At 41.3% G+C, this 22,244-nt stretch overlaps 1 protein-coding gene across 6 annotated transcripts in view; it reads right to left on the bottom strand.

The window, feature by feature from the left end:
- Positions 1-18,865, bottom strand: part of ATP9B (ATPase phospholipid transporting 9B (putative)) — a 224,170-nt gene extending 205,305 nt beyond the window's left edge. For 4 of the 6 annotated variants that reach the window (XM_060121782.1, XM_060121781.1, XM_060121785.1 and 1 more), the window contains exons 1-2: positions 18,736-18,865; positions 3,681-3,854 (exon numbers count right to left, since the gene is read on the bottom strand). In XM_060121782.1, coding sequence (XP_059977765.1) covers positions 3,681-3,854; positions 18,736-18,851 — 290 coding nt within the window. In that variant the 5' untranslated portion in view covers positions 18,852-18,865. Of the gene's footprint in view, positions 1-3,680; positions 3,855-18,466; positions 18,486-18,735 lie in introns of those variants that run through there. The other 2 variants (XM_060121783.1, XM_060121786.1) reach the window with 2 other exon arrangements.
- Between the last annotated feature and the right edge of the window lie 3,379 nt (positions 18,866-22,244).

The following is a 22,244-nucleotide window of genomic DNA, read 5'->3' on the forward strand; positions in this document are numbered from 1 at the left end:
CAATAGTGTACAAACTATACTTTTTTCTTAAAACATTTTAGGATTAGTAAGTTTTTGCAAATGCCTCTACAATCAAAGTAGTACTCCAATACTCAATAAAGCACATCTTTATATGCCAAGATCCTGTCTTGTAAAATTTTAAGGGGCCATAATTAAATAACTTCCAAAATTTAGAAAGCCTCCTTCCCAAATAAATAAATAAATAAATAATTATATCCAACAGGTACCTTTGGTTACCAAGCCAAAAGCAACACAGCACTCATGTCCTCTCAAGAGATCAGCATTTTCCCATGCTTCTGCACTCCAAATGTGTTGCCGATTAACTGAAAGTGTAGAGGCCATTTAGGACCGGGAACAATCCTAGCATTTGATACCCCCCTTCATATGGAAATGCCATTCAAGGGTTCCACTTTCATGGGGACAAAGTGATTTTTGATAGCAAGTGAAATGTAAACCTCGTGAGAAAGGCATTACTGTCCCCCAGAACTACATACCGGTGTGCATCACGGTAACCCACGTGGAGGACACCCAAAGGTTTAGAAGACAGATTACAGAAAAAGTTTTTCCAGAGTCAAATTTTTCAGAGTTGGAATTTTTGCCAAATAATAAAAATGAGAAGGCAGGTCTTAAGCCATGAAGAAATTAAAGCCTACTCAATCCCAGAAGAAGAATAATTTAAAAATAAACCTGACTACTCACAGAATCTACAAATAAAAATACAATGAAATATCTGCAACTCATTAATATCATTTGCTATCTATCTTTACTACAATATTCACTGACGTTTTCTTCTGCAATTAAACTAAGTAATTTTATATATCTTCTACTCTTTGATCCTTCGCCTAATAACCTTAATAACACTGACTTTTATAATGCCTGGTATTTAGAAAATAAAAAGGTTAGCAAATATTCAAAACTGGAAATTTATAATAAAGAAAATAAGACCCATCTAAGTTGCTAACTGTACAGTTTGTTCTGTAAGGTGCAGTTTTAATTTCCATAACAATTTCCTGGTGTAGTGGATGCACACTGAACACGAAGTGTGGCCATGTCTCAGGTCACTCTCGTCCACATGGAAAGAGACACTCGTGAGTGAAGCCACCACGATGGTTCGGTCAGCTCTGCCCACATGATCACCATTCACTAAGATAAAGACTATATATACATGTCGAGTATATATTACTGAGCTGTTTTAATATCCCCAAAACATGTTAGTTTTTGCCACTAACACCTAGATTTTCAAATATATTCTTAATATCTTCCTTAAGAAAAGGAATATTACAAATGAAATAAAAAACTTGGCTATGTTCCATTTGGTAAAAACAAAATCCTGTAAAAGACCAAAAATAATTAATTCAACAAGGCACTCGGCCTTCAACAATGTCCACAGTTCTTGGCAACCGTTTCACTGGTATGGATAAGTATCACTTCCAACACATGGCCTGCCCTCTTGAAGTCCACACCATGCGCACGAGACTATGACCTTAAAGTTTCAGGTCCATCAGTACCCACTCCCACGTCCCCAGTTTCTAGCAACTCTGTCATGCAGGGATCCTCCGTGCACAGTAGGTAAGATTCTCAGCCTTCTCAGTCCCACTGATCTTCACGTCAGGTTCCCTTGAGGAGGGTGAGACCAGGCACTTATCTGCTTGAAGAGTGCAAATCAGGACCTATCGCATTTGGAGCACACCTCTTCGTCCTAGCACTTTTCCCAGTCGGCGGAGCAAAGAGCAAGGAAAGGCTTTGGCGAGTCAAGTCAGACTCTGGCTCAACTTCGGGCTTGGCCCTTAGCTATCAGGAGAGGGCCTCTTCTAGTTCTCGGCTGTAAACAGCAGTGAGAATGCTCATCTCAAACAGCACAACTGGGTCTGATCCCACTCTTTCTTCCACCCCACACTAATGGAAAACACACACCACACATCCATCAAACTGCAATTGCGGCACCGCCCAAAGCTCCTCTGCCGCAGCCGTCTCTTCAACTCACAACACTGGCCACCTTTCCCACCGTAACTGCCCACACCCTCGCTTCCACAGCTGGTTCTGTAATGGCTCACGTTTCTCCTTGATGGACAAACAGTAATAAAATTATGCTGGGTTCAATACAGATGTGTGATTACTGATGATCTCTACCAAGGCAGGACCAATTTTGTCATTTTTTTAGTCCTCATGTGTATCCCAGACACCTCCTCACTTAAATGAACTAATGTTCCCAACTGAGGTTAAGATAAAAGTCATCCTCTCCAACACTATTTCACACTTGCTCCCCTATTTTTTCTGCTGCCTAAGAAAAGGATTATTAGCCTTCCTTTCCAACACTGTCCTTTTCCCCAAAGGGTCCCTTTCCTTCTTCCTTCACAGACCTCTACCACACTGCTGCCATTTTAGGAATGTCATCCTTCCGGGTGGTTTCCACTATCACTACAGTAACAACAACTCTCAAACCTACATGTCCAGATCCTGCTTCTGGATCTGACAGAACTATCTGTCTTAGACCAATCCAGTACATGACAGAGTTACATAAGGTATCACCTCACACCAGTCAGAATGGCCACCATTAAAAAGTCTACAAATGATAAATGTTGGAGTGGGTGTGGAGAAAAAGGAACCCTCCTACACTGTTGGTGAGAATGTAAATTGGTACAACCAATTTACAACTCCAACTATAGAGAATGGTATGGAGGTTCCTGAAAAAACTAAAAGTAGAGTTACCACGTGATCCAGCAATCCCACTCCCGGGCATATATCCGGAGAAAACCATAAATCAAAAAGGTACATGCACCCCAATGTTCACTGCAGCATTATTTACAATAACCCAGACCTGGAAGCAACCTAAATGCCCATCGACAGAGGAATGGATAAAGAACATGTGGTACAGATATACAATGGAATATTACTCAGCCATAAAAAAGAAACGAAATAATGCCATTTGCAGCAACATGGATGTACCTAGAGATTATCATATTAAGTGAAGCGAGTCCGTCAGAGAAAAGATAAATATCATGTGATATTGCTTATATGTAGAAAGTAAAAAATGACACAAATGAACTTATTTACAAAACAGAAAGAGACATAGAAAAAAAACTTACGGTTACCAATGGGGATAGCAGGGAGGGCAGGGTGGGGGGGTAGATTAGGAGTCTGGGATTAACATATACACACTACTATATACAAAATAGATAAACAACAAGGACCAACTGTATAGCACAGGGAACTATATTCAATATCTTGTAATAACGTACAATAGAAAAGAATCTGAAGAAATATATATATACGTATAACTGAAAAAATAAAGGGACTTGAGCATCCACTGATTTGGGTCTCAGAACCAATCCTCCACAGATACCAAGGGACGCCTCTATAGTCACAGACGGAAAAGAAAGGAACACAGTTTATAAATGTCAGTACAGTGACCAGAATTAATTCTACCATGCAGTAATTACAAAATCACTAATTTTCTCCATCTTTTAAACATTAAAACATCTCACAAAAAAGTGAATTTGGCTTTCTGTCCCTTTGGGATTAGCACTGTTTGGTTTTGACTAAGGTTATTAATACTCTCCATGATGTCATTTAGAGAGTGGCTTCTTTAGTTTGATATAGAAACAAATGTGTTTAGAAGCTAAGCTTATAAATAACTGTGTAACCTTGGTGTGTAGGTTTGGCAGCAATGGAGAACAAACCTGGTACAGAGGAACTTCCATCCTCCACAGACAAACCACTCTAGGCCTCTCTTTCTTCGCAGGATCCTAGCTCGTGGTAATTTGTGGTAATCACTTTCATCATTCTCAAAGCCTTCTTCAGACATCATTAATGGCATTTCATCCAAATGGGCAGACTCATCTTCCAGCTGGTACCTGGATAAAGGAAAGAACAGAGCACTGAGGCAGGCCAAGCAGTCTTCTGTATATGATACGGGTCTGGCTTAGGGCAAGAGCTGGCCCAATTCTACTAATCACACTTTTCTTTTTCCCTCGTACTAAGCTGTCTTCAGGGGAAGCAAAGCATTACAAATAACACTGCACAGTAATGCTACTTTCCTTTGCAAAAAACTTAACCAAGGTAAGCAGGAAAGGAAAGGTTGTCCAAGGAAGCTGCCGTTACCATGCCGTGAGCGGAACCCTCCAAGCAGCCTTCCATGTGTAGTTGTTGTATCTACATAAAAGACCATTCTCTTGATGTTTCTGTATGCTTGAAATAACTTATAATGAGCAACTGGGGAGACTATACTCAAGGGAAAAAAATTTAAGACTAGAATAGATGTCCACTCTCCATTACTTCTATCTACAGCTTCTCCATCTTTTCTCCTGCCACTGCCTCTGAGACCTGTGGTCACCTGGACACTTGTCGTTTTCTCCATCATTACTATCTTCTTTCTCTAGATCTCCTGTCACTCTCGAGAGCCAACGCTTTGGAGATGAAGGCCTACGGAAGGGCGGACGATGACGGGTGCTACTCCAGAGAATCGAGAATATCCAACAGCACTAGCAGAACTTCCATTCTGCTCTGAACTTTAGTAAAATGCATCTCCTACAGTTTATAACAAGCTTTGTATCTGCAGTTAGCTATCTTTTTAGAATCCTTCAGGGAAGTGTGTGTGTGCACGTGTGTGTGGCCTGTGCACGGGTGGGTGGGTGCCTGGGTGTTCCAGTGCACATGTGAGTGTGTGGCAACGGTGCCATGTACCACTCTGCCTACTAGGATTCTGTGAAAAGGTCAGCAGGCAAGATTCCCAAAGCCTGTCTTCATGAGACTTTATTCTTAAAATAAGGGCCTAGCTGTCAAGAACCCAAGCCCAAATGGAATTCAGTGATGGAAAAAAGTCCTTGGACGTGAAGGCCAATGTCAACCTCCCACCTAAGTTTCTCTACCGTCTTCTCAACATTTGGTAACTAAAAAATAGTCCAGCGAAAGGATTTACCAGGTTACTCAGTTATCCCCTACAGGGAAGACATTTATAACTCCCCATTAAAAAATATTTCAGTGAATATATCTGTGCATAGCACTTCTCCCATATTTTAGATGAATTCTTTCAGAGATTCCCAGGACTAGAATTGTTATGTAAAGTCATAAGCTGTAAAACACTCGATACATATTGCCAAACTGCAAATTTAAACTCCCACCAATATGAGAGCTATGAGAGATACCAAAAACACGAGAAGCAGTTTACCTCAGCCTTATCAGACTGGGGCGGGTACATTTACTCATTTAAGGGAAGGAGAGCACCTTGGTGTCACACGGGCCCTACACCACCAATGAGCTATGGCCGAGGCTGCTCCCCTCTCGTACGGAAAATTCAATTTAGCTGGACGCAGTTCAGAAGATAAGGGGCAGCAGGGGTGGCCCGTGCAGACGTAAGATCAGGGCCTCTTGCGAGCCCAGAAAGGCAGAAGGAACTTGGCAGTGGAGGCCCTTGCAAATCACAGGAAAGACAACCATTTCAGGTGAGAGGCAAACATGAGATTCGCTCTGCACTCTGACTGCCCTGGAGAACTGGTCGAGGCAGAGCTGGAGCCAATTAGGAGGCCGCTGCAGGAGTCCAGGACAGAGACAGACAGTGCTTGAACAAAGGAGCTGGAGGAAACAGGAGAGAAGTGGGTAGATTCAGGGCATCTAAGAGCTAGAGCACACAGACAGGTGATGTTTGACTGTGAACTCAGAGGACACAAGAGCCTAAGGATGACCGGCCTATACGGGAAGGACGGCAGTGCCGCTCAGTAGGACAGAAAACACTAGCAGAAGCAGGCTTCTGGCAGCAGAGGGAGAATCTTGAGTCTGCTTTTATTCATTTTCAGTCTGCGGTCTCTGAAATACGACGCAGGCAGCTGCTATAAACGGAGCTGGCCTGCCAAGGGCAGGCAGGAGCTGGGAGGTCACCAGCTCCTCTTTCCTTAGGAACCTGGCCCACTCCGCCCACCACCCAGGAAGGGCTGCTGTGTAGCTGCCTGGGACCCTCAAACCCTCCTGTGGTTGGTCGGGGACAGGCGGCCAACCAAGCTAAGCCACAGCTGTCCAGGAAAATTCTGCGACTGGAGCTGAGAAAAAGGCGGCAGTCTCCCTCGATAACTAAAGCTACTATCTCCTGTGATAGGAGCTGTTGGAGGTCTATGCCAGTACGTAGAGTAAGAAACCAGAAAACCAGTCTTCTGAAAGAGAAGAACGAATCAGATACGTGTAAAATGAAAAAATGTTTCATGTTTCTTGTTTCATGTTTCAAGATTAAAATGTTTCATGTTTAATCTTTCATGGAAGATTAAATACATAATCTACTTTCAATATGCAAAATATTGCTTTTTTTAAAAAGCGTAAATCTACAAGAACAGAAAACAAAAGAGGAGATAACAAAATGTAAGAAGCTGGGGAAGCAGATGTATGGATGGTAAACAACTAAGCAGAACCATGAAAATGGAGTCTGAAGCCAGCAGTGAAGAAACCAGAGAACCAAGGGACTGGAACCTCAGGACCCTAGCAGGGCTGAAGACCGGCAGCGCTGGGTGCCTCTGGGAGCGCTCTGAAGGGACGCTGAAATAAGAACCGACTGAAAGCTCTGAAAGAAACATCTGGATCCTTACACTGTAGCCCCCCTCCCACCCAACTAGGCAACCAGCCCTCCCCTCCTCTGGGGAAGGGAGGCTGTGCTGAAAACAGAAGACTCAGTGAAGGAGCCACCAACCTGTCCCTCCCACTACCCTGCTGATTACTAATGCACTGTTGAAGGGACAATGCTGCTGATCTAAAGGAGAGGAAACCAGCACTGAACAGTTACTGAGAGCTCAGACTCTCAGGCAGTAATCTAGGCACGTCACGTATATTCATTTAATTCCCATGTTTAGACAATTAACACAGAAAACCATACTATAAGAAAGAACAAAAACTCAAATGTCCATAGACAAACGCGGACCATACATACAATGGGATATCTATCATTCAGCCATGAAAAGGAAGAAAATTGATACAAGCTACAACGAGAACCTTTAGGACATTATGCTCAGTGAAATAAGCCGGACACGAGAAGACAAACACTGAATGACTCCACTTACATGAGGTCCCAAGAGCAGTCAACTCCAGAGACAGGAGGAAGACAGGTGAGCGGGCAGTGGGGGAGGGTGGAAGTCAGTGTCTAAGGGGCACAGAGTTTCAGTTTGGGAAGATGGAAGTTCTGTGGGTAGATGGCGGTGGCGGTTACACAACAACGGTAACGTACTTAACGCCATTTACTGTGCACTTAAAAACGGTTAAGATGGTATTTCTTATGTTACGCATACTTTACCACAATTCTTTAAAAAAGAACAGATTCTGTACTTATTGTTGATGACACCCTGCTCCCCCGCAGCCAAGTAACCACTGGAAGACGGATATCCCCTCATCACTACCCACACCCCCAGCGCGCGAGCTAATTCCTGCAACACGGCTTTCCCCGCACTTAGCACAGGGCCCTTTCTCCTCGTGCTCCTGCTAGCTGCCACAGTCAGTGTGCTGCACCCTTACGCACGGGGCAAGTTTACTCAAGAGATCCATCATCTGGGAACAGGCTTGTCAATCAGACAATAAACCAGAATGAAAAAGAACTCCTGCAGGCGTCTTAGACGAAGGAGCCCGGGAAAATGGATGGCTAAAGTTTACTGAGTCCTTACTATGGCCAGGCACTCTGGAGGTCTGTATGCTGCATCATCAAAGAAGAAAACTTTAAAGCAAATGAGAAAATGGGGGAAAATATGCAGCACGTGACAGAAAAAATGATTCTTTATAAGCAGTTCTCACAAATCAATAAAAATCAATAAAAAAGCAAACACTTTGAATGACACATGAACAAAGACAATTCACAAAGGAAGAAATACAGCTATACTTAGAAAATTACACTCCACCACATTAGGACCTTACGACAAACACTTGAGCGTCTACTACGTGCTAGCACTGTCCCTGGGGGGACAGAAGCAAAGAGGCACACGAAGCCCCTGCTCATACACAGCTTAGGTACTAACAGGACAAAAACAAGACGTAAACTATTTTCAAAGGGGAAAGTGCTAGGAAGACAATAAAGGGGATGATGAGACCAGAAGTGACAGGAGGGGTCTTCCTCAGATTGTCCAGGAGCCTGAGTCTCAAGAAGCGACACCTGGATGAAAAGCAGCCAAGCACACCAAGGTCTAGGAAGACCTAGAAGGGGCTGCAGAGCCTGGAGGGCTGCAGGAGGAGAGACAGCCAGTGTGGCTGGAGGGAGCGAGCCGGGCGGAGCTGCGGCAAATGCAGCTGCAGACGCAGCGGGGCAAGCCCCACAGACTGGAAGGCCAAAAGGAAGAGCGTAATGCGAATTCAAAGTGGAAGGAGGGGAAGGCAGTGGAAGGCGGGGAAGGCAGTGGAAGGCTTTAAGCCTGGGAACAATTTTTGTTTTCAAAAAGGACGCTTAAAACATGCAAATTAAAACAACTGAAAAAATAATTCTTAACATTTGGCATGGACAACAGTCTCGGATAACCAGGGACTCTTATTGCTGGTAAGAATGTGAACAACTTTTGGGAGACTAATTTGTGAAGATGCATCGAAAGCCTTTTTTTTTTTTTTTGGTAATGCAATTAAACTTTAACGCACAGGTTCTATTATCTCATAAAATTAAAAATATATACAAGATATATCTACAAAGATAATGATCACCGTGCTGTGCACCCCAAAAGCCTGGAAAAACCTCATTATCAATGATCAGAGTTGCTTTTAATACATGATGGAATACCATATCATCACTAAAAGCAAGAGAGCAGAAGACCTCTAGCTGAAAGCATATGTCAGGAGAAGTAGCAGTCACTATTTTCACCTCTCTTTTGAACACCTTACTCCACTGATCAAAGGGATACTCGTTTTAATCTCTCCATGTAATCTTCTACAAACAACTGCAATTACTACTGATACCATCACCAAACATCCCTACAGCAAGTGACCTATCATCTGAGATGGTTCAGGCAAAAAATTACATAAAATCTAAAACAGAACTAATATTTTTCCTCTCAAAAATTCCTTTTTTCTTACTTCTGTGTAGATTACTTCTTTTAAAACAGTCAACTAGAAAATGAATATTTATACAAAATGCAATTAAAATTCAAAACACCACTTAAATATATTATAACATAGTATACAAAATGAGATTTTTAGTCTTTTTCATTAAGCTCTTTTAGCCGTTGTGTTGTTTTTTTAGCAAAAGTCACAATCTTATCAAGTTTAATGCTAGAAAAGCAGTACAATGAGTCTGAAAGATAATGAATATAAGCAACATCATGTTTAGTAACCTCAACTTCAGAAATGGAGACTTTGAACTGGCAAGCAATTTATTCCACTTCCAAAGCAATTTTCCTATTGTATTGAAAAATTTACCTCAGTATTTAAAAACAATAAGATGATGAATAATGGATTTTTCAGAGACAGGATAAGCAGAGAATATTAAGTGTCTTTGTTGCCTGGTGTCATACACACTTAATTGGTTTGTCACTCAAGAAAGATCAACGTTTCCAGCAATTAAGTATAATTCTGGAAACATATTTTTAAAATGAGTAACAACAATGTGAACAAAGACGACAGAATGGATGATACTGAACCCAAGAGTACCGCCACGGTAAGAACTGAAGACAGCTATCTTAGCTGCTGCCAAAGGTTTAAAAAAATTAGGAACTTTCAACAAAACATTCAAGTACTGGAAGACGAATAATTTACATGTATCTAAGTAAAAGTAGGTCAATACAATAACTATCTTAAACTCACATTTTTATCTTAAGTATCCAACAGCCTTATTGTTTCCACTTTGATGAGAAACATTTCTGAGAGTCAACTGATATTAAAGGGAGAAAAACATTTAAAATATACCTAATGCTTAAACCTTCTTTAAGAAAAATAAACACTCCCTCTTTGCCTACATGTAAGTAACGCAGAAAAACAAAGCGACAAAATGCTATAGAGAAATGTGCATATTTTCTTCATCAAATAGAGCTTCCAAGTTCAACTGTGTCACTGATGAGTCATTAATGAGCAGCAAAACTGTATGAACTTCTGAAAAATTGGAACTCCTTCCTTCCTACAGCAGCAGAGGAGATGAACAAGGGAATAGTTTAAAAAAAAAAAAAAAATTTAAAGGAACAGCACCAGAGCAGCATGCCTTGACATCAGCAGCAAAAACAAGCAACAGGGACAAGGGTCAGGCAGTCCCTCGAGCTGAGGCCCCCGGCCACACACTGTTTATGCAGTAACCTTGGAGTTACTGACTCCTCTTACACAATGTTCTGTAAGAGATGAGAATACCACCTTCTCAAATAAGAAATTACACTAATGCTATACATAAATGGAGACAAACTTCTGAATCAGAGTTAATGGTGCGATATCTAATATATGTAAATGTCAATCTAGAAATTTACAGATGAGCAGCCCAGTTAGCTCAGGACACACACTCCAGTTGCCCAGAATGTGCTATCCCAATCACCAACTCTATCTTCATGCTGACACTGTCGGTTTAGAAAATTAAGTGAGACATTTTCATGCTGGCAAGTGTGAAGAATGTCGTAAACATGTGCGAACTACAGCCCCCGTAAAGGAAATTAATTCTATAAATTTTAAGACTATGTCTCTGATTCCAAGGAATCCTGGGCCTGGGTACTTGGATAAATGCTATCTTACTAATCATTCTGTACTTTAAAAAAGCTTTCAATTGCAAACCATCACAGCAAAGGAAAAGTTTCATCTTTACAAATTGTAAAATATTTTTTTATCATCGTGATAATTGTAAAATTTTTAAGATTCAGAGAAAATTGTATGTAGACACTCAATGAGAAAACACTAAAAAAAATTGTGTTGCCTCTACTAAGAAACGTACTAATATTTTAGAGATAATCAGACAACAGGCATCTGTTCTCAGCATGAGTCTCTTTTTAAAAGAGACTGATAAAACAGAAGACTTAAATAAGGTCCACAGCCCCATAGCATAACACCAAAATGTCCAGGATACAAGCAAAAATCACTCATTACACCAAAAACCAAAAAACCTCAAATTGAATGAGAAAAGAGAATCAAGAGATGTTAACATCAAAATGATGCAGATGTTGCAATTATCTGACAAGGGTTTTAAAACATTCATCATAAAAATGTTTCAACAGGCAATACAAACATGTTGAAGCATATGCAAAAGAATAGAACGACTCAGCAAAGAAACAGCTAATATAAATTAGTATCAACTGGAAATTTTGAAACGAGAAAAAAAAATAGCAGAGACTTAAAAACTGAATGGACAGGCTCAGCAGCACAATGCAGGAGACAGAGGAAAAATCAATGAACTTGAAGACAGAACAACAGAAATCACCCAATCTGAACAGAAAACAGACTTAAAACAAATGAACAGAACTCATGACCACATGGGACTAAAAGAAAAGATCTCACAAGGTGTCACTAGAGTAACAGAAGAAGAGAAAAAAGAAGGTCCCAAAACAAACATAAGTATTCAAACAAATAAAGGCTGAAAACTTCTATTTGACAAAAGATTCAAGAAACTAAGTGAAACAGTATAAACTCAAAGAAATCTACGCTAAGGCCCATAATAATCAAACTACTGAAAACTAAAGACAGAGTTTGAAAGTAGTGAGAAATGATATCTTACCTACAAAGGAAAAATCATTCAAATGACATCAGATTTCTCATCAAGAATCATGCAGGCCAAAAAGAAGTGACATAACATTTTTCAAGTGCTCGACCCCAAACTGTATATCTCGTGAAAATATCCTTTAGGAATGAAGGGGAAATAAGACATCCTCAGATGAAGTAAAACTAAAAGATTTGTTTCCAGCAGACCTACCCTCAAAGTATAGCTAAGGAATTCTTAAAGCAGAACAGAAACAATGAAATAAAGAATTTCGGTACATCAGGAAATAAAAGAACAACAGAAATAGCAAAAATATGGGTCAGTATAACAGACCATCCTTCTCCTCTCGAGTTTTCTAAATTATGTTTGAGAGATGAAGCAAAAATTATAACACTGTCTGATGTGCAATTCTAATTGTATGTAAGGGAAATATTTAAGTACTTTTACATATGTAAAATTTACATATAATTTTACAAGACACAAGCATACCTCAGAGTTATTGTGGGTTCGGTTCCAGACCACTGCAATGAAGCAGATATGGCAATAAAGTGAGTCACATGAATTTTTGGTCTTCTGGTGCCTATAAAAGTTACGTTTACAATGTACTGTAGTCTATTAACTGTGCAACAGCAATATGTGTAAAAAAAAAAAAAACGTGTCTTAATTGAAAAATACTTTATTACTTAAAAATGCTAACCATCATCTAACAATGCGGCGTTGCCACAAACCTTCAATTTGTAAAAAACACAATAATGCAAAGCACAATAAAACAAGGTATGCCCATAATTACATTTCTAATAGGGGAGAATAAAAGGATGTATGGTAAGAATTATACACTTTACTCAAATTGATAAAATATCAACACAAGTATACTGTGATGAGTTATGTATGTATAATATAATATCTAGAACTGCTAAATAGTATTTATACAAAGAGAAGATCCAACATAAAACACCATAAGTAAATCAAAATGGAATTCTAAAAAGTGTTCAAAGTAACCCACAAGAAATCAGGAAAAAGAAAACAGAGAAACAAAAAACACAGAAAACAAAAAGTAAAATGGCAGATGTAAGCACTAACTAACCATCACTACAATGAATGTAAATGTTCTAAATACATCAACTCTAAGACACAGATCGGCAGAGTGGATAAAAAATATAAACCAACCATACACACACTAAAAGAAACTCACTTTAAATATAAGTAGGTTGAATTTAAAAGGATGGAAAATTATACGCCAGGCCAACATAAATCAAAAGAAAGCAGGGCTTCCCTGGTGGCGCAGTGGTTGGGAGTCTGCCTGCCGATGCAGGGGACACGGGTTCATGCTCCAGTCCGGGAAGATCCCACATGCTGTGGAGCGGCTGGGCCCGTGAGCCATGGCTGCTGAGCCTGTGCATCCGGAGCCTGTGCTCCTCAATGGGAGAGGCCACAACAGTGAGAAGCCCGCGTAACACAAAAAAAAAAAAAAAAAAAGTAAACTTCAGAGCAATAAAATTACTAGAGACAGACAGGGAAATTACATAAGGATAAAAGTGTCAGGCCCTCAAGAACACAAAGCAATCCCAAACGCGAATGCACCGAACAACAGACCTGCAAAATATGTGAAGCAAAAATTGAAAAAACTAAAAGGAGAAATAGACAAGTCCATGATTACACTCAAGAGACTTCAACTACCCACCCTCAACAACCCATACAACAACTAGACAGTAAACCAGGAAGGAGAGAAGAACTCAACACCATTAACTAACAAGATCTAATCACATTTCAGAACATTTCACCCAACAACAGCACCATACACTTTCTTTTCAAGAGCCCCAGGAATTCTTACTGATGCAGACCATATCCTCAGTCACAAACTGCACCAAATTTAGAATAATTGAAATCACACAAAGTGTGTTCTTTGATCACAAAGGAATCACACTAGATATTAGTAACAGGAAGATAACAGTAAATTTTCCAAACACACTTCTAAATAATCCATGGGTCAAAGAGGATGTCTCAGAGAAAATCAAAATACCAGAATTTGTTGGACACAGATAAGTCAGTACCAAGAGGGAAATTTACAGCACTAAACATTTATACTAAAAAGAAGTCTCTAATCAATAATCCAAGCTCTCACCTTAAGAAATGAGAGGAAGAGAAAAATAAACCTAATGTAAGCAAAGGAAGGAAAAAATAAAGAGCAGAAATTAACGAAGTTGAAAAAAAGAAAACGATAGAAAAAATAAGTAAAATAAAGATGGATCTTTGAAAAGATCAAACCTCTAGCAGGAATGACCAACAAATAGAAGTGAAGGCACAAACCACCAACACCTGAATGAAACAACATCAAAAGGGAAATACGGGACTACTACAAACAACTCTACACACATAAATACGGCAACTTACCTGAAACAAACCAATTGGTCATGGGGCACAAACTATCAAAACTCACCAAATAGGAAATAGGTCATTTGAATAGCTCAATAACTATTAAAGAAACTGAATTTTAAATTAAAACATCCTAAAAAGAAATCGCCACGTCCAGATGGTTTCACTGGAAAATAGCAAATATTTAAAGAAGTAACACCAACTTTACACAATGTCTTCCAGAAAGTAAAAGAGAAGGGGAACATTTCCCTACGCATCTCGTGGGGCCAGGTAACAGGGGTAAAATCTGACCATCACTGCCACTCTATTCATGGAATTTAAAGTCTAATGAGAAGAGAAGCAGTTATAGTCAAGTGCAATCTGTGGTATGAGGGGAAACAGAGTCCTACAGGAGCCTGGCAGGAGCATCCCATTTTATCCTGGCTGGGGTTGAGATCAAGGAAGCCTTTAGAAATAGTCATTTCAGATGCTGACAAAGTCAGGAATAACGCCACTGAAATAACGGAGATGTGTAAGTGCCAGAAGAAACAGCTAGAAGAGTCCAAAGTAACTGCCTGTGGGATGAGAGGCTGGGATAAGGGAGAATGAAGATGAGGGGTGAGGGCCACAGTATCTTATCATAAGCCTTTTACCACCAACTAACTTTTTAAACTATTCGTAAATGTTACCATGATAAAATACAACCAAAGCCGAACTTCACAAAATAATGCAGAAGCACAACTTCCAGTCACAATCCATTTCTCCCTGCTCCTCTCACCTAAGTACAACTATAAACCTTGGAAATAAAGCAAGAGCCAACCACAGGAGAGCTCTGGAAGGTGGGAAGAAGGCAGCAGTGAGAGGAAGAGAGCTGGGCTGATCTGGGATGCAGAACTGGAGGAACACAGTGGCAGGACATCTTACATGCCCCCACCGGACAAAAGGAAGGACACAGGCTCGGCATTGCCTAACTCCCAACCTAGCAAGAAAAGGCAGCCCGGGAAGGCCATTACTCCCCTGGCAGAACAAGAGTCCACCACCACCAGCAAGATAAAATTGACAAGTAGCCATGGGAATTGGCATCCTTCCCCACGGGCCTGAGACTCCCCTATCCCACCCAGGGACACGAGGGCATCCACGTGGCACCAGGTAGGGTCCCTGCCACAACAAGAGGTTAGAGGCCTCAGGAAGCCTCCGTGTCCCCATGAGCCTGAGGCACCCCTCTCTCAGCAGGCTGGGGGGCGGCCAGCAGCACCAACAAGTGCAACCCCGCGACTGAAGCAGCTAGCTCAGGAAATGGCTTCTCTCCACGGCCTCTCCTCTTCCCCAAGATGCCAGAGCAGCCAGGGGCACCAGAAAAAAGGATTTGGGCACAGAAAGCCTCCTGGCCACAGTGGTGCTGAGTCTCCTCTCCTACCAAGACACACCAGGAAAGTCAGGGGGCACATATGGAGGGGGCACGTCCACAGCCACTGCCCAGCCAACACAGCCTCACCATCCACATGGGATGACACAACCACCTCTCACCAAAAGACACTGGGCCTAGGGGAATCCCTTCTTTTCCTCAGCAGCATAAGTAGAGACAAGTAAGAGCTCCAGTAGCACCACATAAACCAAGCACACCAAAAATCACAACCCTGAGAATTAAACTGTCACTGGAACCACAGCCGACAAAGGTAGGCCAGGACCTACGTGCTAAATCTAAACAGGGTGATCATCTGCTAAAATAAAAGATATAAACAGGGCCCACATTCTCCTAATAGATGAAATATCCAGGAAACAATCAAAAACCATCCATCATACAAAGAACCAAAACACTGACAGTGGGAATTAGAAAAGACAATCAAGTGACACCAAAACTAAGATGAACTCAGATACTGGAATTATGTAACAAGCATTTCAAGCACCGAACATAAGTATGCTTCAACAATCAATTTCAAATTCTCTTGAAACAAAGAAATTATAAAACTTAAAAATAAAATAGTAGAAACAAAACCCCACTGGATGGGATCTATAGTAGAGTGAAAATGACAGAGAACAGAATTAGGGAACTTGAGAACAAGTAAATAGAATTTACGCAGTCTGAACAACACAGAGAAAAGAAACTGCGAAATAAAAGAGCCTAAAGGAATTACATAAAACTAACAAAAGATCCAGCATTTGTATCACTGGAGTCCAGAAAGAAGAGGAGAAAGGGGTGGAAATGAAAGAGGACTTGAAGAAATAATGGCTAAAAACTCCCTAAATTTGGGGAAACAAAATACAACAGAATCAAGAAGCTCAGTGACTACCAAACAAGTTAAACCCAAAGAAATCATACCAACATACATCAAAACGTGAAAGCAGCCAGACATAAATGATGAGTTACCTATAGGGAACACCAACTGGAATGACAGTGGACTTCTAAGCAGAAACTATGAAGGCTGGAAGGAAGTGGAACAAGAGTTTCCAAGTACTAAGAAAAGAAGTGACCAGGAATTCTACATCCAATAAAACTATCTTTCAGGAATAAAGGAGAAATAAAGACCTTCTAAGACGAAATCTCAAGACGGGCTATAGGAAGGTCTTGAAATAGAAAGGAAATGAAAAAAGAGAGAATCCTGGAACATCAGGAAGGAAGAACAAAAAAGAGCAAAAATATGGGTACATACAATAACCTATCCTTATCATCACAAGTTTTATAAACCATATTTGATGATTTAAACAAAAAGTATAACACCATCTGATACTCAGGACATGATACTTAAATTGCAGGGGGGAAAAGGGAGGTAAAGGAACCAAAATGAAGTTTCCACAAATCACTCCACATAGTAAAATACTGATACCAATACACTATGGTGATAAGTCACATACATATACTGTAATACCCAGAGCAAACACTATAAAAACTATACAAAGACCTACACCAAAAAACACTGTAGCGATATCAAAAGAGCGTTCAAGTAAAAGGAAAGTAAGAAGAGAAACAGAAGAATGAGAATCCAAAGAAACAGAAAACAGATTAATAAAGTGGCACACTTAAACTCTAATGTATCGGGGACTTCCTTGCTTCCTTGGCGGTCCAGTAGTTAAGACTTTGCCTTCCAATGCGGGGGGTATGGGCTCCATCTCTGGTCAGGAGCCAAGATCCCACATGCCTCAGGGCCAAAAAACCAAAACATAAAATAGAAGCAATATTGTAACAAATTCAATACAGACTTTAAAAATGGTCCACATCAAAAAAAAAAAACTTAATAAAAAACTCTAATGTATCAATAATTACCCGAAATGTAATGGCCTAAACATACCAATCAAAAGACAGAGATTGACGGATTGAATAATGGAGAAACATGACCCAACAGAAACTCACTTCAAATTCAACAACTTAGATAGGTTGAATGCTAACACCATGCAAACATTTATCCACAAAAAGCAGATGTGGCTACACCAGTCTACTAAAGTAGACTCCAGAGTAAAAAAAATTTCCAGAGACAAAAAGAGAAATATTACCTGACAATAAAAGAAGTATCCACCCTGAAGACACAGAGATCCTAAACGTGTATTTACCAAATGACTGAGCCTTAAAATATATAAGGCAAAAACTCACAGATGTGAACTGTGATGGAAACCGACTGTGAAATAGGTGGCACGTTTTCAAATAATATCTCCTAAAATCAACCACTTAGAAGATTACCTATGCAATTACTCTTCCAGGTAATATCAGGGAAGAAAGGAAACGATACTTCACTTCAGGGCCAAACACTAAAAATGGGCACCTTACTAACTTCTCCTGTAACCCTCAACAATTCTGTGAGGAAACATACTGCCCCCCCCCATTTTACAGCAGAGGAAATTAGGGCGTATGGTTACCTAAGATCAAACAGCTAGCTAATACGGAAATGAACCAAGATTCAATCCAGCTCTGTAGCATCATAATATGTACTCTTTTGACTACATGTTACAGCCTCTCAAACAGCGCAAACCAAAAACTGTTCTAAAATTGGAATCCTGAAGCAACTGGATACTGAAACCCGTGCTTTTTCACTCTATGTACTAAAGACTGATTGCTTCTACAATTGCCCAGGAATAAAATTTTAACAACTCTGAAAAGCATTATCTCCCCTTCCTATAAGTTTCTTTTTCTAACCACTCTATCATTTATAAGTGTAGTATTCTTCCCTTTGGGTAAGAAATAAGTTACGAACTAAAACCAACCAGGGTATGAGACTTCCATTTTAAATCAAAGGTCTGCACTGTTTAATTCTACCTCTTACTAACTGTAACAATTTAACCTTTCTGAATCTCCGTTTCCCATTCTTAAGAGCAAAAATTCTTGTCAACACAAAGTACTTTGTATGTACACGTTCAAGTAAAACGTGCACTTAGTAAACAAACTGAAATGTCTTCACTTGCTCTTTACACTTGTGAAAGTGATTCCCAACAAGATTTGTATTTCTAAAACTAACTGGAAGTTGTATCTGCCATCTTCGCGATTTCTCTGGTGACACAGTACAGGTCTCGGAAACTAACAACTTGCGTGATCGGTGCCGTGCGACCTGCGGTGCCAGTGCTACTTGAGGGAGCAGCCCCCCGAACCAGAGGCTCTTCCTCCTCTGCGCTCAGCCCGGCGCCGGGGCACACCGGGGTCGTGGCAGCGCCCGGGCACCTCCCGGACCGTGGACGCCCTCCCCGGGTCAGGCGCACCCGCGGGGCTCCGGAGCCGGCCGCCCTGGGCGGACCCCACCGGGCCGGGCGGGGAGGGGCGCCTGGGCGGAACGGTGGAGCGGCACCGTCGTTACCTGCTGGACCGCTCGGCCCCCGGCCCGGGCCCCGCCGCGCTGAAGTAGGCCGCACGTTTGCAGCTGGCCGCGGCCGCCGCGCTGCGCACCGGGTACAGAGGGATCTGTTCCGCCATGTTCTGACCGCCACCTTCCCACCCCTCCCCGATCCCCCTCAGTTCGTCGCCTTTCCCCGCCTTCTCCTCTCAGCTCCGACCCCGCTGAGGCTCCGCCCGCGCGCCCTGCCCCTTCACCGTGCGTCGAGGCCTGATGGCGTCACCACGTGTCGGGGCCCGATGACAACGCCGTCAGTGACGGTGCGGTGCGGGAGGCGGAGGCACCCGAGGCCCCGCCCCCCGCGCGTCGGGGCCAGTGACGTCACCTGCGGCGAGGGCGCGAGCGGGAGGCGGTGGCGTTCGGAGGCCCGGCTCCTCGCGCGTCGGCCACCGGTGACGTCACCGCGCGGCGAGGGCAAGAGCGGCGGCCGAGGGATACCGGGCTGGGCCGGGTGCGTGCGCGCATGCGCCGCTGGCCGGACTGTGCTGAGCGCGCATGAGCCGCAGCGCTTTCTAGTAAGAAGTGCCGGTGTGCCGCCGCCCATGGGGACTTCCCTGAGAGCCCGGTGCGGGGCACCGAGGGCCTTGCCGCCCACCCCTGGCACCCCATCGCACCGGAGCCCGACCCACCTCCTTAGCGCAGTGCGCAACCTGGACGCCGCGCGGGGCTGACCGGCCTTCCCTCCTCCGTCCGGCGGCGCCCCTGCTCACGCGGTCCCTGCAGGTCCCCCCTGTGGTGAATGAAGCTGGTGGCCAGTGCCTGTTGCTACAATAGCATGTGGGCCTTGAGTGTCCGGCTAGATCACCACTCTCAACAGCTGACAACGCTGAAGGATATACTTTATTGTCCTATAGGCTGTTAGCCAGTTTTGTGTATAACCCAGCAGTCTTACCCTAACATTCCTATGTTAAATCGCCTCTAAATACCTCGGTCCTGCAATACTCTTTGAGCTGATCTCAATATCTGACTCACTGTATCTTCCCTCTTAATAAGTTGAATAAAATTTTTGGCCCATCTTTATTATGTATCTTCACGAGAGTTGTTTTACCTCTCGAAAATTATACTTTAGCAAATTTTCAAATATTGTAAAAGAGCTTCCTTATGTATTTTTAAAAACGGATGACTGGGTATCGAATCATGGAATTTAAATGCCATTCAATACATTTGAAAGAGTGATGTCACAGTTCTGTTTTTTAAATGTAAATACTAAATGCCAAAAATGCATCAGTTGTAACTATTTACACTTATAATTAAAACTTTGAACTATCAGTACAAAATGTGTGAAGGAATACATACTTCTACAAAATTCTTGGGAGTCAATGAACAAAAAAGAAGTTCAAAGACTGCTATCGTAATGCAGTTTTTTTTAAAAAAAAAAACTACCATAAAATATGAATCTTGTAAAAATCTGCCTTTAAATATATCTTTTATAAGCCAATTTTAGCACTATGATTTCTTCCTGATACTTTCTTTGCTTTGCTCTCATGGAACTCTCCCTCTAGAGAAATGCATTCTTTCTCTCTACAGGTTACCTAGGGGATGGAAGATGGGAAGTTAAACAAAATTAATCTTCACTCCCACCCCCTCTAACATATATCTGGATTTGGAAGATCCCAACGTGGACCAAAACACAAGATTTCCAACATCATGTTTCATTCCTTGAATAGAAATATATTTTAAAGAGGAAATATTAAGTACCCTCCAGATTTATGATGCCTTGATTTCTTATAAAGGAGAAAAATGTAACTCCAACAGAATAAGGTTTTTATTCAATTCACCACACAATGCTCTCACATTAATTATAGCTAGTTCATAATTTAAAATGAATGTATTTTTGTGCAGTCATTTATTCTACCTTCTCATATTCTGAAGGAAGAATTTAAGTCAACCACAAAAATGTGTGTGTGAGCATGTGAGTGTGTATGTGAGTAGGTGCATGTATATGTGGCATTTATTCCGCACCTGCAACTTCAGCCATACCCTAGAAAACCAATAACTTGAAAAAGAACTCCTGGCTGTTTAGGATCCAGCTGAAGTACATTTAGATCAATGTATGTAGAGGGTCCATAGTTTCCTTTAAACCACTCATTCAATTACTGCTTTGTAATGAACCATAGGTGTTTCAACTATTCTATCAAAATGGGAAAGAATGCAATTAATAGCTTCTCATGGAGAGTTTCAAAGGGTTAGCTAAAGAATAAATAAACTGGAAACAAGCTTTACTCTGTGGAGTCTCGTTACAGTTGGTTGGGATTTGGAATCAATAAGGCTGTTCAGTATCAACAGCTTTGTGGCTGACAAGGTCTTTCTACCTTTCATTTTAATGCTTGAGAATCTTTCTAGGCACAGTACCATAGTCTCAATAATGATAAGAAGTGGAACAACCCAATCAAAAAACTAGGCAGAAGATCTAAATAGACATTTCTCCAAAGAAGACATACAGATGGCCAAAAGTCACATCGAAAGATGCTCAAAATTGCTAATTATTAGAGAAATGCAAATCAAAACTACAATGAGATACCACCTCACAGGGGTCAGAATGGCCGTCATTAAAAAGTCTACAAAAGACAAATGCTGAAGAGGGTGTGGAGAAAAGGGAACCCTCCTACACTGTTGGTGGGAACGTAATTGTTCAGCCACTATGGAGAACGGTATGGAGGTTCCTTAAAAAACTAAAACTAGAGCTACCGTATGATCCTGCAATCACACTCCTGGGCATATATCTGGAGAAAACCATAATTTGGAAAGATATATACACCCCAATGTTCATTACAGCATTATTTACAATAGCCAAGACATGGAAGCAACCTAAATGTCCATTGACAGATGAATGGATAAAGATGTGGTATATATATATATATACACACACACACACACACACACACAATAGAATATTACTCAGCCATAAAAAGGAATAAAATAGTGCCATTGGCAGCAACATGGATGGACCTAGAGATTATCATACTAAGTGAAGTAAGCCAGACAAAGACAAACATCATATGATATTGCTTATATGTGGAATCTAAAAAAAACATACAAATGAATTTATTTCCAAAACAGAAAGAGAGTCACAGACATAGAAAACAAACTTATGATCACCAAAGGGGAAAGGGGAAAGGGGGGGAGAGATAAATTAGGAAGTTGGGATTAACATATACATACTACTATACTGTATATAAAATAGATAACTAACAAGGACCTACTGTATAGCACAGGGGACTATACTCAATATACATAAAACTGTACTACTGGGCTGTACACCTGAAACTAACATGATATTGTAAATCAACTATACTTCAGTAACAGATAATAGTAATAATGACAGAAGTAGAAAGTCTAAAAGTGGCTCTAGAGGAAGTTTATTCTTTTGCTGAAGTTTCATTTTTGTCTCTACCACTTCAAGCAGGTGAAGCTAATCACTTCAAAATTCTTAAAATGAAATTGTTCATACTGAGTATATTCATTGCAAACTG

This window comes from Lagenorhynchus albirostris, chromosome 14 (genome assembly GCF_949774975.1).
Source record: "Lagenorhynchus albirostris chromosome 14, mLagAlb1.1, whole genome shotgun sequence".
Classification (NCBI taxonomy): Eukaryota; Metazoa; Chordata; class Mammalia; order Artiodactyla; family Delphinidae; genus Lagenorhynchus; species Lagenorhynchus albirostris.